The sequence below is a fragment of the Penicillium atrosanguineum genome (assembly GCF_028827265.1).
Source record: "Penicillium atrosanguineum strain IBT 20685 chromosome Unknown utg000008l_segment0_segment0, whole genome shotgun sequence".
Classification (NCBI taxonomy): Eukaryota; Fungi; Ascomycota; class Eurotiomycetes; order Eurotiales; family Aspergillaceae; genus Penicillium; species Penicillium atrosanguineum.
In genome coordinates, this window is record NW_026623140.1 from 3,723,523 (window position 1) to 3,742,009 (window position 18,487).

The 18,487-nt window shown below is 50.7% G+C and overlaps 9 protein-coding genes across 9 annotated transcripts; 6 read left to right on the top strand and 3 right to left on the bottom strand.

Annotated features, from left to right (window-relative positions):
• Positions 1 to 556: 556 nt before the first annotated feature.
• Positions 557 to 3,773, top strand: N7443_010941 (uncharacterized protein; the record flags this gene model as incomplete). The annotated part of the gene is made up of 4 exons (XM_056890997.1): positions 557 to 1,003; positions 1,063 to 1,540; positions 1,592 to 2,407; positions 2,473 to 3,773. The coding sequence occupies 4 exons, from the start codon at positions 557 to 559 to the stop codon at positions 3,771 to 3,773; spliced, it is 3,042 nt and encodes a 1,013-aa protein (XP_056737488.1).
• A 1,723-nt stretch (positions 3,774 to 5,496) lies between these two features.
• On the top strand, positions 5,497 to 6,645 carry N7443_010942 (uncharacterized protein; the record flags this gene model as incomplete). The annotated part of the gene is made up of 1 exon (XM_056890998.1): positions 5,497 to 6,645. One exon carries the CDS (start codon positions 5,497 to 5,499, stop codon positions 6,643 to 6,645), a length of 1,149 nt encoding a protein of 382 aa, XP_056737489.1.
• A 671-nt stretch (positions 6,646 to 7,316) lies between these two features.
• Positions 7,317 to 7,847, bottom strand: N7443_010943 (DUF3602 domain-containing protein; the record flags this gene model as incomplete). The annotated part of the gene is made up of 3 exons (XM_056890999.1): positions 7,317 to 7,477; positions 7,533 to 7,745; positions 7,808 to 7,847. 3 exons carry the CDS (start codon positions 7,845 to 7,847, stop codon positions 7,317 to 7,319), a joined length of 414 nt encoding a protein of 137 aa, XP_056737490.1.
• A 1,261-nt stretch (positions 7,848 to 9,108) lies between these two features.
• N7443_010944 (presequence translocated-associated motor subunit PAM17) lies at positions 9,109 to 9,881 on the top strand (the record flags this gene model as incomplete). Its single annotated transcript, XM_056891000.1, has 2 exons — positions 9,109 to 9,636; positions 9,705 to 9,881. 2 exons carry the CDS (start codon positions 9,109 to 9,111, stop codon positions 9,879 to 9,881), a joined length of 705 nt encoding a protein of 234 aa, XP_056737491.1.
• A 290-nt stretch (positions 9,882 to 10,171) lies between these two features.
• Positions 10,172 to 11,274, bottom strand: N7443_010945 (enoyl-CoA hydratase/isomerase family protein; the record flags this gene model as incomplete). Its single annotated transcript, XM_056891001.1, has 4 exons — positions 10,172 to 10,322; positions 10,371 to 10,727; positions 10,778 to 10,888; positions 10,952 to 11,274. 4 exons carry the CDS (start codon positions 11,272 to 11,274, stop codon positions 10,172 to 10,174), a joined length of 942 nt encoding a protein of 313 aa, XP_056737492.1.
• A 1,012-nt stretch (positions 11,275 to 12,286) lies between these two features.
• On the bottom strand, positions 12,287 to 12,778 carry N7443_010946 (uncharacterized protein; the record flags this gene model as incomplete). The annotated part of the gene is made up of 2 exons (XM_056891002.1): positions 12,287 to 12,365; positions 12,588 to 12,778. 2 exons carry the CDS (start codon positions 12,776 to 12,778, stop codon positions 12,287 to 12,289), a joined length of 270 nt encoding a protein of 89 aa, XP_056737493.1.
• Positions 12,779 to 14,138: 1,360 nt separating this feature from the next.
• On the top strand, positions 14,139 to 15,043 carry N7443_010947 (uncharacterized protein; the record flags this gene model as incomplete). Its single annotated transcript, XM_056891003.1, has 2 exons — positions 14,139 to 14,454; positions 14,508 to 15,043. 2 exons carry the CDS (start codon positions 14,139 to 14,141, stop codon positions 15,041 to 15,043), a joined length of 852 nt encoding a protein of 283 aa, XP_056737494.1.
• Positions 15,044 to 15,390: 347 nt separating this feature from the next.
• Positions 15,391 to 16,323, top strand: N7443_010948 (uncharacterized protein; the record flags this gene model as incomplete). The annotated part of the gene is made up of 5 exons (XM_056891004.1): positions 15,391 to 15,471; positions 15,519 to 15,736; positions 15,801 to 15,959; positions 16,008 to 16,078; positions 16,148 to 16,323. 5 exons carry the CDS (start codon positions 15,391 to 15,393, stop codon positions 16,321 to 16,323), a joined length of 705 nt encoding a protein of 234 aa, XP_056737495.1.
• A 716-nt stretch (positions 16,324 to 17,039) lies between these two features.
• On the top strand, positions 17,040 to 18,148 carry N7443_010949 (uncharacterized protein; the record flags this gene model as incomplete). Its single annotated transcript, XM_056891005.1, has 2 exons — positions 17,040 to 17,709; positions 17,769 to 18,148. The coding sequence occupies 2 exons, from the start codon at positions 17,040 to 17,042 to the stop codon at positions 18,146 to 18,148; spliced, it is 1,050 nt and encodes a 349-aa protein (XP_056737496.1).
• Positions 18,149 to 18,487: the final 339 nt, after the last annotated feature.

Genomic DNA, 18,487 nt, shown 5'->3' on the forward strand with positions numbered 1-18,487 from the left:
GGGAAATCCGGGCGTGGAGGTGGTGACAGTCGCCAAGCTCATAGAATAGAGGCTGCAAACTAACTGCCGCATCTCATTCCCGCTACTAATACGGTTACGATCTACCCCGCTGAAGCTGCAGGATGTGATCGTTTAACAAAGAAGTGAGCGGGTTGTGGGCCGCCGAGACCTGAACAGGGTTTAGTCTCGACGATAGACAAGGTTCCCCGCAGAGTAAAGAATCACAAATATGTCTTCGGTTCAACTCTCTCCGATAATTTGATTTCCTTAGAGTTATTCTGCAAAATTAAGGTTATTCACGCTCAAAATTGTTGCACATGCTGTTTTTACTGGTGGATTGAAAGTGCAGATCAACGAAAATTGTCGTTGCAGAGCGTGAGACAAAGATCCCCCTGTGTCTTAGAAGCGCCTTGAAGAGGGGCGATCACAACGTCGGTATGAAGCAGCCCGAACGTGTGGAGCTTGTGGATGCCAGGTTTTCCAAACCATATGCTATATAGAGCGGCTTGGTGAATGTAGACCCCGAGCATAGTCGAACATTGTGAATATTGTCGCAATGTGGAAGCCATTGGTACATCTTTTGAGTCTGTGCCTGCTTCTGCAGCTTGTAACTGCAGATAGAGATGATCAAACATCAGCACATATAAACCGAGGCTCTTTTGAAGATCCTGCAGCACGTCTTCGGCCGCGGTTTCGATACTGGCTGCCTGATGCCAGCGTCGACGTCAAGACTGTTCAAGATAATATCAAGTCTGCTGGAGCAATAGGTGCCGGAGGTGTCGAGTTTCTCCCCTTTTATAACTATGGTGGTGAGTTGGCCCCGGCTCCGAAGGGATCCGACTGGAGCAAGTATGGGTTTGGCACTCCGGCATTCAGAAAGCTGTTCTTAGCTGCGTTACAAGCCCATAAACAGGCGGGCCTCGCCATGGACTTTGCATTGGGCCCGAATCAGGGCCAGGGGGTGCCGGCGGATCCTTCCGATGAGGGGTTGCAATGGGATTTGGTAGGTGAAGTCAGAGTGAACTACGTACAGACTCATTCTGACATGAGCATAAAATCTAGGAGCCATTTTCTGTCGCTGTACCAAAAAGTGGTCGCTTCATTGGCAAGATCCCCGGTTGGGGGTCCGGCAAATTAGTTGCTTTGGTGTCAGCCGAGGTGCTCTCTTCAAAAAATATCAGCATGGATACCGCTGGCACTGCGAGCTTCCTGGGAGCAGCTCAATCTTATTACATTCAAATGATCCTCAAAAACGGCACGTTGACTGAGTGGTCTGACAAGGTATCTTCCACCGGACACGTCTCCCTCGACCTTGGCACGACCAAGTCTTCGACCCATCACTTGTTTGCATTCTACCAGTTCTTGTCTCACAATAAGAATTTGGAATATGCTGCCTCTCCGTCAAAAACTATTTGGGATAACGGCTCCTACATTGTGGACCATTACAGTGCGCGAGGCGCTCAAACCACGACTAAGTTCTGGGAGAAGTATCTCCTCACAGAAGAAGTCAAAGAGCTTTTGATGAGCGTCGGCCACTATGGTATGTTGCTCTTATCCTTGAAAATTGGCCATATCTAATAGATGCATCCAGGCTGGGAAGATAGCATTGAAATCAAATCGAACATTTCTTGGACTCCGGGGCTCCCGATGCTCTTCCGATCCACATATGGATATGATCTGAAGCCAGTACTGCCGCTTATTATGTACAACGACAACAATATCAACATCCAAAGCACGCAACCAGGCACAATTCAGTGTCTCCTCAATACACCGGATCAGGGCCTCGGCTACGTTAACGATTTCCGCGGCGCGCTGGTTGAAGGATATCGCAGCTACCTACAAGAACTGACTAGCTGGATCAACTCAGAGCTCAATCTGCAAATATCGGCTCAAGTTTCATACAATCTTCCAATGGATATGGAAGCCAACATCCCCTACGTCAATGCCCCGGAATGTGAGAGTCTGCAGTTCGGCGATAACATCGATGGCTATAGGCAGTTTGCTGGGCCGGCCAATCTGGCGGGAAAGCGTGTCATTTCAAACGAAATGGGAGCTGTGATCCTTAGGGCATATAGCCTACAGCACAGTGAGCTGCTATCCTTCATTAATCGGGCGGTGGCCGGTGGTGTCAACCAGGTGGTGCTTCATGGGCAGTCGTACACGGGTAACTACTTCGGGACTACATGGCCTGGTTACACAGCATTTTCATATCTGTTCTCGGAGCTCTATTCAGATAAACAGCCCTCCTGGAATCACGGTTTTGGAGACGTTCTCGACTATGTTGGCCGAGTGCAGTATGTCCAGCAGTCGGGCGTTCCTCGCACCGACGTTGTGATCTATAACAAGGTGTCTGCTACGAACCCAAACTTCCCGACAATGTACTCAGCTATTGATTTGATTGATGCTGGTTAGCTGCTACTTTAAATTTTTCCTTTTTCTTTTTCCATCAAGATTGTCACTGATTCACTCCAGGCTATACATACACCTACCTGTCTCCGGACAACTTTGCTCTCCCTGAGGCTACGGTACAGAACGGTATCTTGGGCCCCAATGGCCCCTCATATAAGGCTATGGTCATCACCAGCGACAGCAATCTCACCGCGGAAGGTGTACACCACATTCAAAAGTATGCCAGGGCAGGGCTGCCCGTTATTTTGAGCGGCGGAGATCCTGGTGTCTACGCAACCCACGACGGAAGTGACAAATCCACTGTTGAAAAGGCCCTTCAGGCTCTGAAGAAGTCGCGAAATGTTTACGTTGTCTCAGCCGGACAGGTCGCGGCCAAGCTTCAGAGCCTCGGGATCCAGCCTCGAGTTGCAGTGCAAACAAATGGCACCTGGTACTCGACTTGGCGGGAAGATGCTCAGAATGGCATGGACCACGCTTTTTTATTTTCTGAATACGCTTCGGACGGTACAGTCGATATTGCTAGTGCCAAAACCCCCTTCATTCTCGACCCTTGGTCGGGCACAAAGAAGCCCCTCCTTGGCTACAAACGTGACGGCGAACGAGTGGTGATCCCTCTCAGCTTTGCAGCCAACCAAACCGTTGTGATCGGCTTCACCGACAGTGATGACGGCGCTTCAGATTATGCAACGCAGCTGCCCTCCACCGTTATTGGCTACGATTATGCACATGATACCGGCGCTGTCCTCCATGTTTCTGATGGATCAAGCCAGTCTCTTCTTCTCTCAAATGGTACGCGAGTCAGACTTGGAGACAAACATGTCGCTAGCCCCAGTTCACTATCTCAGTGGACTCTTATAGCCGAGCACTGGGAAGCACCGACCAACATCTCGGATGCAGCCACTATCGCCACCAAGCACAACACCACCCACCACCTCTCCTCGCTGGTCTCATGGACCCAAATCGAGGGGCTAAAAAATACCTCCGGTCTGGGGTACTATACCACAACGGTGAGCTGGCCTCCTTCTCATGGATCCGCAGACGGGGCCTATCTCCTCCTACCGAGGATTGAGCACGCCGCACGTGTCTTTGTTAATGGTAAACGGCTGCCTGGCTTCGACTTCGCAGCCCCGCGGATAGATCTGGGTCAGTACCTGCAGCAGGGGGCGAACCAGGTGGCCGTAGTGGTCCCGACCACGATGTGGAATTATATTCGCAGCATCGCTGGTGAGCTCGAAAGTGCGGGAGTCGGAGTGAAGACTGTCATGGCGGGAGTCGGGGCAACGACACTTCCTGCACGCCGCGTGAACGGGCTAATTGGAACCGCAACGTTGATCCCGTATGTCAAGGTGCCGTTGAAGGTGTAGACAACCGTCATTACCTGCTCAGGTGGTCATGTCATTCCCCTCAGGGATAAGCAACGCAGATTAGAAATCTATGGATGCAATTTTCCCAGCCCACGTCGGTAATCCCGGACGTAGTGCGTGAGGGTGACCGCTTCGGCTGCAATGCAAGGAATTTCCAGCCTCACGAGTAGCCGTATGCGGTATATGTATACCCAAGCTCCGAGGTCGCGCGCGGACCATACCTAGTTGCGAGACGAATCGGCGAAGACAGGGCTAGTGAGGTTGCAGCGGATTTCGGGCATGGGCCAAAAAGTTGATTTATCTAAATCGGTTGGGGATGGAAATATCGGGCTTACGATGTATGCATATTCCCAAAGGAGCAGACCCAGAACGTGCACGGACGCTTCCAGAACAAAGCGGCTGTCAGCCGGATCCCGCGCGTTCCTGCCAGATCGAAAGCCCTTGAATTCCATGAAATCGGGCATTCCGAGAATTGCGCCCTAGTCAGGCAGCAATTATAGGTAAATTCAAGCGAGGGGGGCTACGCTAGGGTAGATTGGAGCTTCATTAACCGATCAGGGAGAAGTCATACGTCGCCTCTGTCTACACCGGAGACCGATAGTTGAGGAGTATCGTGCCGCTAACGTGACGCAGCGTGGTTGACCCCCAGACAAGTGGCGCTGGAGAGAAGGCAAGGTCGTTTTGAGGCGTTGTGGCACCGAAAGGATCAACTAGGGGCATCGTAACCGAGTACCGAGCGTTGTTTAGTCAGCGGGGGCTACTTACACACCAGGCACGGGATAACCCCAATGCCACCGATCGTAGGAGTCAGGAGACGGTGTATATAGATCAGAGGCTTCACTGCCTATCAAAGGCCACGCCTGCACGACCGAGTTTAGTCTAACCCGATTCGGAAAACGCATGGCTCGTCCAGCTGACTAAGGGCCCTGCGATCATTGGGTTGTCATTGGCTGGCAAGGGATAGACTCGTCGTGCTCCATACGGCTAAACGCGATGCGGCAAGACGGTTGGGTTTTGGCCCCCCGCGTCGGGGTCGAAGGTCTATGGTGTACCCTGCTCTTTGCCAATCCGCTATATGAACATTTGGACGCGTGGGAATACTATTGGAAGCTGACTTTGATGCGGAATCACTCTTATTTGCCTATCACCGTCACTATCACTCATCATCAGTAGATGCGAAACTAGTACAGAACAAGATGGGAGCTTCAATACTATGTGGACCCCCGATTATGTCACTCGTATCGGAGCTGCATTTACCGATTCGGGGAATCGGCGCATCGCATGGCATCGCATCCCTAATCCACCTCCATTTTATCTTTTTTTTTTTGCTTTTATATTTTTATTTTCCCAAGCTTGTTTACTCCTAGACCCCACTATATGGGCCTATCTTTTCACAATAATTTTTTCCCCTCTCCTTGACCGGGGGTAGTTGAACTCGTTCCAATATCTAAGCATTCTCGCCTCCAAAGGCTCTACTATAGCTCCGAGAGTACCAAGGTCCGAGGTCTCTCAACTCACTCTGGTGATGCCCTGGCAGAAAAAGCGACTCCGACAGGGGAGTTTGCAAACAGAACGACAGGTTCGTTCCTCACCCCCGGTTCCCCTCCCTCGGTCCACCCGAGATCTGAGCTCGTGCATCGAGTGATCTTCCCCTCCCTCGTACTGGTCCGCTGACTCGCGATAGTATCCGGACCCGAGCTGCCCGCACTGCATTGACCGCAGGATGGTCAGCCAATATCCGCCTCGCCCTCGCCTGACGCGTCTGGATAAGTCCCGTACGGCTTCGTCCGTCTCCAGTGCCTCTTCCTCTTCTTCCGAGTCCCTTCCGCCTACCATGACCGACCTTGTACCTAGATCTGCCCAGCTCAAGGAAGACGATGCTGAACCGTCACCGTCACCGTCACCGTCAACGTCAACGTCAACTCCAACGCCGTCAAATATGGAGGAGACATTGCATCTACACGACCTCGAGTTGATGATGTACTGGTGTACAACGACGTACCGGTCTATGGCCCGCGACAATGTGGCGGAGGCGCTGTGGCAGACGGTTATTCCCCAATTATCGCTACGCTTCCCGTCCCTGCGGCATGGGCTGCTGGCCCTATCGGCTCTCCAACTAGCGGGGACCTGTACAAGCCCGGGGCGCAAATGGCGTTATCTGGTCTCCGCACGCGAGCATCAAAGTCATGCTCTCGCAGGCGTTTCGCTGGACGGAGTGCAGGACCTCACCACGGCGCAATGCAATGCCACTTTTGCTCTTTGTGCTGTTTTGCTGGTCTTTTCATATGCATATTGCTTGATCGATGACGAAGTGGGGGATCATGAGGAACAGCCGGATATCTTGGACGAGTTCCTCGAGGTTTTTGCACTCACGCGCTGGCTGGTCAGCGCGATGATGATGATCATGGACCGGGTGGCAGCTGGCGAACTATACCCGCTCGTGAACCCCGAGCAAACTCGGCCGACCATGCCGGATATGTCCCAACTGGTGGTTCTGAGTCTTCGCCGGCAGAATGAGATCGAGGTCCAACTTGACCCAACCCATGAGAAGGAGGTGTACAACCAGGCGATCGACCATCTGCGGAGCGCACTCGAGCAGCTGATGAACGGGGGTGAGCCCAAGGATTTTGCTTTTTGCTGGGCCTTCCGCATTCCCGTCAGGTACCAGGACCTGGTGCGCGAGCGGAAACCCTTTGCTCTGGTAGTTCTGGCCTATTACGCCGTCATCCTGCACCATCTGCGCGATTCCTGGTGGATGGGGGATTGGGGAATACGTATTCTTCGGAGAGTCGATGCCTGTCTTGAGCCGCAATTCCGCCATTTGATTAGCTGGCCTATCGATGCCACCGGCGGGTACTTTGTTGAAGAGTGAAATCTTCCCGGGTGTGTTGAGCAGTAATGAACAAGCTCGCGCATTTGGGAAAGGGGAAAAGACGGACTTAGCACCCGTCGATACTCTGCCGAACATCCCGTGCTGGGTTACACCTACAGTGTATCTCTCGGGAATAAGGGACTGTCCTGCCCGGGCGGACAGAGTCCAATCACGACCCCTCTGCAGGGAACACCAGCGTCAGCTGACGGCTATAATTACCAACTTGCATATGCATCTCATGATGCGTCCTGAGCATTATACATAACGAGTCATGAGGGATATCATTAGGCATAGAATATATCCAACAGAGGGGCATTCCCTTGCTGTGCGCCTGAAGCCCTGAAACAATCTAGAAAACAATAAGTATAAGTATAAACCTTGCACCCGAACCGACGCCATTCCTTTTCCCCCCGGTTGGGTATTTGCGGCACCTTTGGCCATGCAGATAGGAGAACGGGAAAGATAAGGGAAAAAATAAAATAAAAATAATCCAAAACCACAAAGCAGCAAGATAAGACTAAGGTCTCGAACCCCGCTTTGTAGCTGCTTTTCAACTCCCGAGTGCTCGTTTTGATTTCACTCTGCGATGTCCCTTGGTGTCTTCCGTATTCACCATGGTGAACACTTTGACCATCCACTGAGTCGAGTGAGTCAAACTCGAATTGGCCGTCCTACTGCTGATTGCGTACGTCCTGTCGCTCGTGTTCAGTCTCCCGATTGCGATCCTGAGACTGGGTGTGCACTCGCATCAGCTCTGCGCCCTGTGCCTGAGCCTGCTGTCGAGCTCTCTCTTCCTCCTCGGCCGTGGGGATGTAGGCATTCGCAGCGCCACCTAGAACCACTGGGTCAGCTTCACATTATCGTCATCCCTGTCCGCAATTGCATACCTCGTCCGGTATGGTGGGGGTACTGCTCTGCCCGCATCGGCGGGGAGGCGACGTCCTGACGCTCGCGCGCAATCTCTGGTCGCTCGGGGTCGTTGTGAACCATGTTGCCTTGGCCTCCGCGACCGGTCGTATAGACGTCCTGTTTGATTGTTGGGGTGATGAGATCGGTGGGTGTAGTGGCGGAATGCTGACGGGTGATGCTGGCGATGTTGCCTATATGATGGTCAGATATGCGACGCGGGGTTTCCAACCTGATCGACTGATCGAACACTTACCGGCGCCTCCACGACCGTAGGAGATGTTTCGACCTGACATGACTGCTGATGAAGGAGACCACTGTGCGTGAACCGTACAAAATATGGTGGGGAGTCGTGGAGCTTTCAGCCAAGACGGGCGGCAAATTCTGTTCCGCCTTGCGATGATCGTGACGTGCCTCGGGGTTGAGAGACTATTCGAGCTATACGAGCTAATGCAGGGCTATAGTGCTCAACCTAGGTGATAGACAGGGGACTGAACTTTCACGTTTTTTTTTTTTTTTTTGCCCTTATCTTTAGCTACGAGATAATGTGGCGGATCTGAAGTGTTTTCCGCGCCAAGGAGCTTCCGGATGAGGTCATCGAACCGCCTCGGGCAGGACAATTTCCATTCTCGGGCCTGCTACCTTTCATACTCCATGCTAACCCTGATCCTTGCTGAAGAAACGGATAAAATCCAATGAGCGATATTCAGCACAGTCCGATGCCCGGCTCTCCGCAAGAGTCTTGCCAGTGGCTTTTGTAGTAGCCGTTCAGCTTTAAGCTCCACGCCCAAAGGAACCTGCACGCCCCGCGAGATTTCGTCTTCCGAGAACTCCTCCCTTGGGTGAACAGTGTTGACAAAGAGGTTTCCGGCTGAGATATTTTTTTTTACATCGATTATCTGATGGGCGAAGGGATCTCTTACGCTCACACAGCCAGTCTCCTGGTTGTAATTACCGATCTTGGCGGACGTGCCGTTGCATGCGTTGCCAATCAACGTCGCATGGCATCAGAGACACCCTGGCCAATGTACTGGGTCAGGGTGATGATAGGCGACAAAAGGGTGTGAGGACTGGGCGAGGGTGACAGCAGGAGAGTGAGGGATGCTTTAGCCCTAGATAAGCATAGACGATTCAATTTTTTTCCTCCAAGACATGAACAGTACGGTACCTGCACTCAATGCACTGAAACTCCGACTGTTCCACGATGACCTCCGTATGGCATATAGTGTGAGAGACAATAGGTATCTCTTTTCAAATGTTCTTGTTTAAGAGTGATCAAGTCCTTCCGTAGTCCCTTATTATGTGCCTAACTACCCAGGAGAAACCCTCTGACTTAAATGAAATGGCCAGCTTCTCTAGATATCCACTGTTCTAATAATCACAGAGGATTGATATTCGGACGTCGTTACAAGCCTGGGAAGTGTCGACGCTGCCCAGGTCCCAGCGATGCTTAATAAGCACACTCACACCGCCCTGGGCGTTCGCAGCGGAGAGCAACGCAATCTCTGGCCCGATACATCTCCGCATAACAGCTGATCATCCGCCATTCCCTTAAACATGTCCGTTCGTTCCGTTCTCGGGGGCCGTACCCCTGCTGCGATCAGTTCCCTCGCATCTCCCTTCACGCTCCGTCAATCCGCCCCGATGGCTTCCAAATTCACCCGCCTCCACTCCACGGCCATTCGTCCCTCGCAATGCGCAGCTCCGAAGGTGGTCTTCCGCCATGCCAGAGTTCCCCAGTCTTCTCTTAACCGCCCGGCTATTCGCACACAATCGACCTCTGCTTCAGGAAAGGATGAGGCAAAGCTGGACTGGAACTCCTTCTTCAAACTCCGCGCCTCTCGCCGCCGTTACTCCCTGGCATCCTCAATTGGTACCTGTCTCGTGTCGACGACAATCGGTGTGCAGCTCCTTTCATCGCAAGATTTGGAGTCTCTTGGCGCTCAGGTGATGGGCCTTGACCCTTTCGTGGTTCTTGGTCTGGCAACCGCTGCCTGCGGAGCTGTCGGCTGGCTGGCCGGCCCCGTTGTCGGTGAGGGTGCATGGGGCCTGGTCTACCGGCGATTCAAGCCATCCGTTGCGACAGTAAGCTAGAATTTTCTGCAATATTGGTTCGATGATACATAGTGCTAACATGCCATTCCTCTTCGCAGAAAGAGAAGGAGTTCTTTGACCGAATCCGACGATTCCGCGTGGACCCCTCGACCAACTCGATCGCAAACCCAGTGCCCGACTACTATGGTGAGAAGATCAACAGTGTGCAGGGCTACCGACAGTGGCTCAAGGATCAGCGGGCATATAACCGAAAGCGCCGCAACTTCATTGCCTAATTTCTCTTTTGTTTGAAAGCATCGCCTTTTCCCTGTTCGAGTGCATACGATTGACCCTGCCTGCTCAGGTTGCAGACTCAGGACCGTACAGGTCAATTTCTTTCTGGACTGGTGTTTTACTTTTCGATCTCATTAGCGGTCCGGGCGAGCTGGGGTATTATGTATATTCAAAATGTTCTTCAATAGCGTCAAGTTACCATTTGTCTTGGATGTGATTGTAACATCAAATGATTGCACATGTAGAATCGTGGCTGTCTATGTACAATTTGACAACTCGTCCCCGTCCTGTGTTACAGCTTGGCTGGAGTCTTTGCCTTGGAATTGCGGCCAGTATCAACCTCGGTCCACCAGGGTACGTTAAGTGGGGGATTGTCATCAAGATTAGCTCGAAAATTGGGCTTGCGCTTCTCGAAGAACGCCTGGACACCTTCTTTCTGGTCTCTGTTCACAATCAGCATCAAGTCTAGTCCACCAGATGATACCACGTACGGTGCGGCAAACGTCTGGATAATGAGATTTGACTCCAGCAGGTGCGCTTCTTCCGCCGTGCCAGGGTTACGCCACATAAGAGACCGATTGAGATACTGAGAGGTCGGGCTCACATTCTCGGCAATCTCGGTAGCGAGTTCCAGGGCACGAGGAAGAACATGAGACGGGTCCGGTAGAACCTCGTTAAACAGGTCACCGAAGTGCTTCGATGTAGGTGGGAATACACCACCCGTACTGACGAGGTAACTGGCATTAGAGAAACCGATAAGACGTGGCAGGAAATACGACGAGCAGGATTCCATGACAATACCACGCCGTCCGAAGACGAAGCCATACTTGCCCTTCTCATAGGCGATCCTAGAAGAGATTAGTTTCCAGATAGTTGGATGGAAATGCCAGCGAGTTACCGAATAATGGCCGGAAGGGTCATAGTCATCCCAACTCCGACTGCTGAACCCTGCATGGCCGCAATAGTCGGTTTACGGCAGCGATGAATGGCGAGGACGACGCGGCCGCCCCTACTGCCATTAGCAAAGCAGATCGCTGATAAGTGATCATTTAATATGTAGCAGGAGACTTACCCATCACGGTGGTCGACAGGTCTTTCTGGACTGGTACGGAATCCTATATCCAGATCTGCACCAGCACAGAAGATCTTCCCGGCACCGGTCAGGACAATGACCTTGACGCGCTCGTCAACATCGAACATAGGAAATACTTTCTCAAAGTCTTGGACCATTTGCCCCGTGAATGCATTGTTATTAGCGGGTCGGTTCAGCGTCACGACGATTACGGGCGTGACCGTCGGGGAACCAGTTGGGTGATGCGACACCGTAACATGGCCGGTCGTCGGGACTTTCTCGTAAGAGGAAGGCAACTCTATAGCATCTGGGTCAAAAATCATGCTGGGCTAGAGACTTCAGTAAGAATTAAAGAGCGGTTGAAGGGAAACGAAGCAACTATAAGTGTGCCGCTGAGCTCGACCTCGGTTCGGCTGTGGAGAAGGCGGGGACCCCGCCTTCTCCATGGGGTCGCTACAGCCGTACTATGATGTTGGTCACCTAGCGCCCACGTTTTGATCGTGGGCGGCTCGCTGCCCTTTTCAGTTGGTCTAAAGGCGGCAGTTCACTCGCCTGAATATTCTTCACCCGAATGCCTGAAGCACCCAAAGAAAAGGATGGGATGATGGGTTGTGGGTAGAACGATAATCAGTCGTTAGCGGTACGGAACATAGGGACCCTGTCGGGGCAGAAGAGAGACCACTGGTAGACTGGAAAGGATGTTTTCCCATACAATGGAGTTATACGCTCCCTCATATGTATAAGAGCTATGTACGGAACCCCCTTCCAGCTCGGGAAGCGAGAGGCGAGCGATCAATTTCTAAGTTTTGTTGCTTGATAATAGAAAATGAGCCATTAGTCATGTACTCCCTCACGAATTCTGTGCTCCATCCGAATCTGCTGTAACGAAATGGGGCGAATCACAGGGTTCAAAAACTTCAAATGGTGGATTGCATCACCATGAGACTGGACAACAATGCCAGCGTCCAACATCTCCTCAACAACAATAGATTTGTGACTACAATGTTTCAGCGCCACAGCTTCCCAAGCCTGAACAATAGGAGCTCGCAGGGTGAATTGCCATCTTCCTCTCCAGGTTAACACAGCAGGCTGCCCTTCCCCAGTTAGCTGGTATCTGAAGAGTATTGCCAATCCCTCTCGTCCATTCCATATCTCCATTGATTTAAGATTTGGCATTTTCATGGCCACTGCTGCCGCTTTCTGGAGCATATTATCAATCTCAATTAGGCTCTCATCAGGTGTGAGCAGTTGAGAAGTCAGCGTAAGTGAAGTCATGCTGGGCCACTTCCAATGAAGTTCACAGGCATAGAAGAAATAGCTGGCATCCACAATAAATTATGCTGAGAGGTACTCAAGCTTGAGACTGGCTTTGGCGACTGCGTAGCTGACATCAGAGGTCGGGATACGGATTGGACTGCAACCAACAAAACTACCCAAAAAAAGTAGCGCGTACTGTTGAGCGAAATTCTCGAAGAGGATGAGTCTTCGTAGCTTACTAGAAGCGAGCGATTCAAAAAGCGATCGGAAAGCTAGATGAGTGGTAAGTAATATAGCAATAAACGTATATATGGTAGAGAATTATGAGCTGATATAGCGGTGCTTACATTGATCTGTCCACTCTTGCTAGATATCATACCATTCTCTCCAAGGCTCGTAGTAAATATCCTGGAGTCTGGGAAGACGGGCAAACATCTGTGCTAATGCAGTTGGCTTCCACCGTCGGCGGTTCTGTTGACGTAGAAGCACACCTGTTACTGCTGGGACTAACGGTAGTTGCTGCCACCACTGGTCTTCCTCTTCGCCATCATCAAATGGTCTTTCACCCATGATTTCATCGAAAACTTTGTGGATACCAGCCTCTCTCGCGATATAACACTTGAAGTTGAGGCAATCCTGACACCTGGGCTATTACTTCACGTCGCCGACCAGTGCAGACAGAGGATGTGGGATGGGCTATGGCTGCAATGGCCCCTCCGAGGCAGCTATCACGCCTCACGAGCCCCGCATACATAACGTGCATTTCCTAATATGTCGGCATGGAATCCATCGGATACCGGGAAAAGTGTTATTCCTGCATTTTTATAGTGTTTGCATGTCTATTCTTATATAAATTGGCAGATTGATAGAGTAGACAAATCAGAGTTTTTCAATACCCCAGATCAGGCTGACCGCTTTCTATATTCGACATAATACTCTAAGACTCCCCAGGTTAGCTTTCCTGAATCCATTTAAGCTTCTGGCCTCGACCATCCTACCGTCGGCAAACAACACACTCAGCAGAGAACGGATTAGTCAGGGTACATGAATCTCTACTTTCTTTCGTCAAATGAGAAAGCTGAAGGTCTTATCCGTCATCCCCCCCGAGGTTTTCCAGGTGGATGGCTGGAGCGTCATTGCCCACATGAGAATAGCACTGCTAGGCTGAGATCGAAGTATTTCGCACCGCATCTTGACTTGCTTATTTCTGGCCTTCACTAGGTCGGAATCCAGATTCAACATTTTTGGTCCCATAAATGTAAGGACCATATTTATCCTCAATGTCATCAAAGTTAGAGAAGTGGTTGGCCCAGAATATTTGGCAGACCGAACACGATTTGAATGCGAATGTCTTTTTCGTCAGGGAACCTAGCGGCTAATAGTCTTTCAATACCTGCGTCATATTCCGCTAAAGATGCCTTGAACCTCGTGTGCAGGTTCTGGAACTCATTGAGTTGACCTCTTGTTAGGCGAATCTGTTTGGTGTTGAGTTTCGAGCTGAGGGATTCCATTCGGCCCACCAGGCTGTCAAATTGGGCCAACACCACACATACAGACATGTCGAAGCAAAGGGGAAGTACAAAACCACAAACATGAGGTTTTTATGGTAGCATAATTGGAGAGGGGTTGATACCTGATGCGTAGTACTTGGCCAACGCGTTTTTGTGAGTCAGTGCATAGTTTAGTGAAGGTAGAGGTTAAGTAATATCGTAAAAAATTGATATAATTCTCATAAGTAGTGTACAGTATAACCACTGACTGGGACCCAGGATTCTCCAAGTCTTTTTGTTATGGCGGAGAATAGGTAAATCCGAGGCCGATCCTTCCTCGTCGAATCCATCACATCTGCGCCTTCATCTTCACCTCTGCCAGCACTTGAGAGGCGGTTGGAGATGCCACGCAGGCCGAAACTCATCCATTTCATGGAATTATGGAGATGAAGTTTGTCTTCATCAACGTCAAAGAGCCAAAAGACGCCCTCCAGCTTGCCAAAGAGACGGAGGTCCGGTCTCATGTGACGCGTTATCAATGGAAGCGGTTTGCGCATCGAGACAAGCGAAACCAGAAGAAAGCATTAGTAGCGTCTCGGGATGTGAATGGTATTGAAGGTCAGAACGACCCCGGGTCCAGGTCTTCTACTCTGGAGCCAATCCCAATATCACCTCAAATAGGCGGGCTCCGAGTTGACCCTTTCCGATCATATCCTATCTCGGCCCAACCTTGGATTCCGCTGCTTGTCGATCACTGTAAGTTATTTCCCTTTGAATCAGCAAAGCACAATCTAATACAATGTACCAAGACTTGCTACACATGGCAGTTGATATCCCCGAGCTTGACCTGCCCGGAAATCATGGCCTTTTGAGGACCAGTTGGTTTCCTTTAGTGATGACCGATCCTGCCTTATTCTCCGTCATCATGCTCCTCGCTGCATCGCATTATGCCTCTCTACAGGACCACCCTACCAGTATGAGACTAGACCTCCTCGGCCTTCGCTATGAAGCTGTATCATCCATCAATCGCGGCTTTGAAACCCCGCTGTCCGAGACTATAAATGATGCGTTGATAGGGGCCATAGCAAAAATGGCAAGCTATGAAGCCATGTTCGGCAGCCTCGATAATTACAATGTCCATATGCATGGTCTCGCACGAGTGATTAGCCTACGAGGAGGTCTTGCGTCATTGGGTCTGAATGGCTTGCTCAAGCGGATCGTGATTTGGATTGACCACAACGCCGCTTTTTTGCATGGATCGGCGATGTATTTTGCAGAGAGTAGCTTTATGCCGGGTGAAGGGTTGCCAGATCCGAATCCCGGTCACTTTCTCGGAAGCTCGTGATCATCCTCATTTTTGGTATTCATGCTTGGGCCAATCATGCAGCCAGATCGGAGTTAATGGTGGGGACATCCTAAACGGGATATCACATCGAATGCACGATCCATATTTATGAACCAATGAGATGAAGTATATACTCCCGCAACCCATATCTTTCCTATTATAGATAACGCATACTAATGTGAAGTCTAAATCATCAATTGCTCTTACATCACGACAGGCTGAGCTGTGTGCTCCCGGGTATAAATAACGAGTTCCCTTGACCGAATACTCGATTTCTGTCACTCAATCTGCAGGGTTCCATCTCAATTATTATTAATACCTCGCTATCACCTACCGTTATTACCAAAATGTCTCTTACTCGGAAAGTTGCTCTTATCACCGGTGGTGTGAAGAACCTTGGAGCCCAAAGCGCCCTTGAGCTAGCTGGCGTGGGTGCCAATCTTGCCCTTCACTATCACTCTGCCGGCGGAAAAAGGATGCAGCCACGCTGGAGGCAACGCTGAAGGAAAAGAACCCTTCAATCAAGGTCATCTTCTACCAGGGTGATCTCACCTCTGCAGCTGCCGTGACGAAGCTGTTCCAAGATGTTGTTAGGGACTTCGGCCACGTTGATATTGTGATCAACACAGTCGGCAAAGTGCTGAAGAAACCTATCACGGAGATCAGTGAGGAGGAATATGACACGATGTTCGCGTATGTGTTTTGGAATCACCTTGCAAATTCCCTGGTTATTATTGGCTAAGTGGGTGTTTTTTAGGGTAAACTCCAAGACTGCGTTCTTTGTTCTCAAGGAAGCCGCTGCTCATGTTACCGACGGCGGAAAGATCATCAGCATTGTTACTGCGCTCCTTGGCGCGTTTACTGGCTACTATACTTCTTACGCTGGTAGTAAAGCTCCTGTAGAACACTTTACTCGGTATGCCGTCAGATTAGCCTTCACAGTCCTTAGCTAACAAAGGTACAGGGGAGTGTGCAAGGAACTCCAGTCTCGCAGGATCAGTGTTAACAATGTCGCACCGGGACCAATGGACACACGTAAGTCTTTCATGCGTACTCAAGATACCTTCTTTCTTCCAGAAATTTAACCAAAGATGCCGCAAATAGCGTTCTTCTACCCCCAAGAATCCCCGGAAGCCGTGGAATTCCACAAAGCAAACGGCATGGGCAATCGCCTTACCATGATTGAGGACATCGCTCCTATTATTCGCTTCCTTTGTACAGATGGTGCTTGGATTACTGGCCAAACTATCTTTGCCAACGGCGGATATACTACTCGCTGATTGGATTCTGAGTCGTCGCTGATTCTCGTGCCTTTATGATAGTCACAGTTGCAGCCTAGGATTAAAATCAAACTTGATACTTGGATATCATAGACCTTTGACTGCGTTGAAGCTGTTCATTCTCCAAAGTGAATTTGGCAAGAGGATAATAACCCCACAAGTATGATCCATTGGTCGAATATCACCCAAAGCGTCGTATACCGAAATTCCCCAATTAGGCATCGCTCGACGTTTCGTAGGGGGTTCTAGCAAGATAATCATGTTTTGAAGCATGCGTAAGCCTTCATAGTAAAGTGAGAGTTGGATATCAAGGACGTAACTGGGACAAAGTGTGGACTTCATAGGGATTATTATTGATAGGTTCCACGGAAAAATGCGTGTCAGATAATCAGAAGTTATTTCAATCCACATTATATTGATTCCGCTTGACCTCATTGGTCTTCTCAGCATCCTAGGCTATACGAATATAGCCTGTGTAGACAAAGCACTATTATATGTGGCATTCCTACCTCTTTATAACAGTCTCTTTTTTTCGCTGCCTCTAAATTCCACCAATGGTGATTCATACTAGACATTGACATGGGCCGGCCCATCGACACCTAATCCTGCCTGAATGTCCATGTCCACTTCACCCAGGATAGCCCGACAACGCCGTTAAAGACGCAGCTCCTGCGCTATGGAGAATATCAGATGCCTAAAAACTCAAGGCAAGAGTCATGAGGCTCATTAAAGAGAATGCCACGACGCCCGAGGAATTGGCCATCGTCAACATCCAGCTGGGTGAGGTCATTGGCGACGCCGTCAAATGGTTTGCACAGAAGAATGATCTCAACATGGCAACGGACATCGACCTGATCGGTGGCCAGGGCCAGACTATCTGGCACCTGCCGCTGCCGGAGCTCTTTGAGGGCAACCAAAGCCGGGCACATCTCGACATGGCTGAGATTGCCATCATAGCCGCTAGCACTGGCGTCACCTCACTTGGCAACTTTCGGGTGTCCGACATGGCTCTCGGCCGGCAAGGCTGCCCACTATTCGCGGCTCTCGATTCCCTCCTACTGAGCCACCCGACACTCAACCGTGCTGTGCAGAACATCGGTGGCATCGAAAGCTTTTCGATCTTACCCCGAGGCGCTGTCGAAGAGTGTTACGACTTCGATACGGGACCTGGTAACGTCTTTATTGACGCGGCCGTGCGGTACTTCACCGGCGGTCAACAGGAATATGACAAGGATGGTGCAATGGGCCAGAAGGGTAGGGTTGACCAGTCTGTTGTAGATAAAGTGCTCCAGGGGCCATACTTCGTGCATGATATACCTAAGACTACGGGCCGAGAGACGTTTGGGGATCGGATGGCGGAAGATATCTGCGATGAGATGCTGCACCGTAAGTCTGACTACTCTACTCAAGACAGGGGTTTTGGCTGACAAAACGTGGCACTGCAGGCGGAGCGACGCCAGAGGACTGTGTTGCTACCATAACTCGCATCACAGACAAGGCCCTGGCAGATGCCTACGAACGCTGGGGTCCACCTGGGGGCGTAGACGAGATATACATGGGCGGCGGTGGATCGTATAACCCCAACATCATCAACTACCTAAAGCAGCGCTTGCCCAACACTCTCATCGTCCCCATCTCCGAGATTGGGATCCCTGTCGGCGTAAAAGAAGCTCTCGGCTTTGCTCTACTGACGCTCAAGTGCTTTGTCGGACGACCCATGATTGTGCCCAAGAGGACCGAGTCGGACCGTTCAGGGGTGGTGGGCCAGATCCAGCCGGGCAAGAACATGCATCGCATTCGACAGCATGTTGCTCAGGTGAGTTGAACTTCCCCCCTCCCCCTCCCCCTAAGAGCTATCCAGGCACCGTACTGGATAATCTGACGCTGACATTGACGACAATTTTGGGGAGACTTCGCTGAGGAGCATGTGAAATGCACAACAGAGATGATTCTTCTCCCTTCTCAGTGCAACACGTAACATACCGCGGTGGGAGTTCACTCATTGGCGATGGTGGCGGCTTCGTACCTGCGAGCAGTCATTGCTTATGCTACGATAATAGCTGCTCTCAACGAAATGTAATGAAACAGCTAAGCTTCACGTTGTTTTCTATCGTCACTATTCCGGTAAATTACCGTCAAGTCGAAAAGTTGTAATTATGAAGGC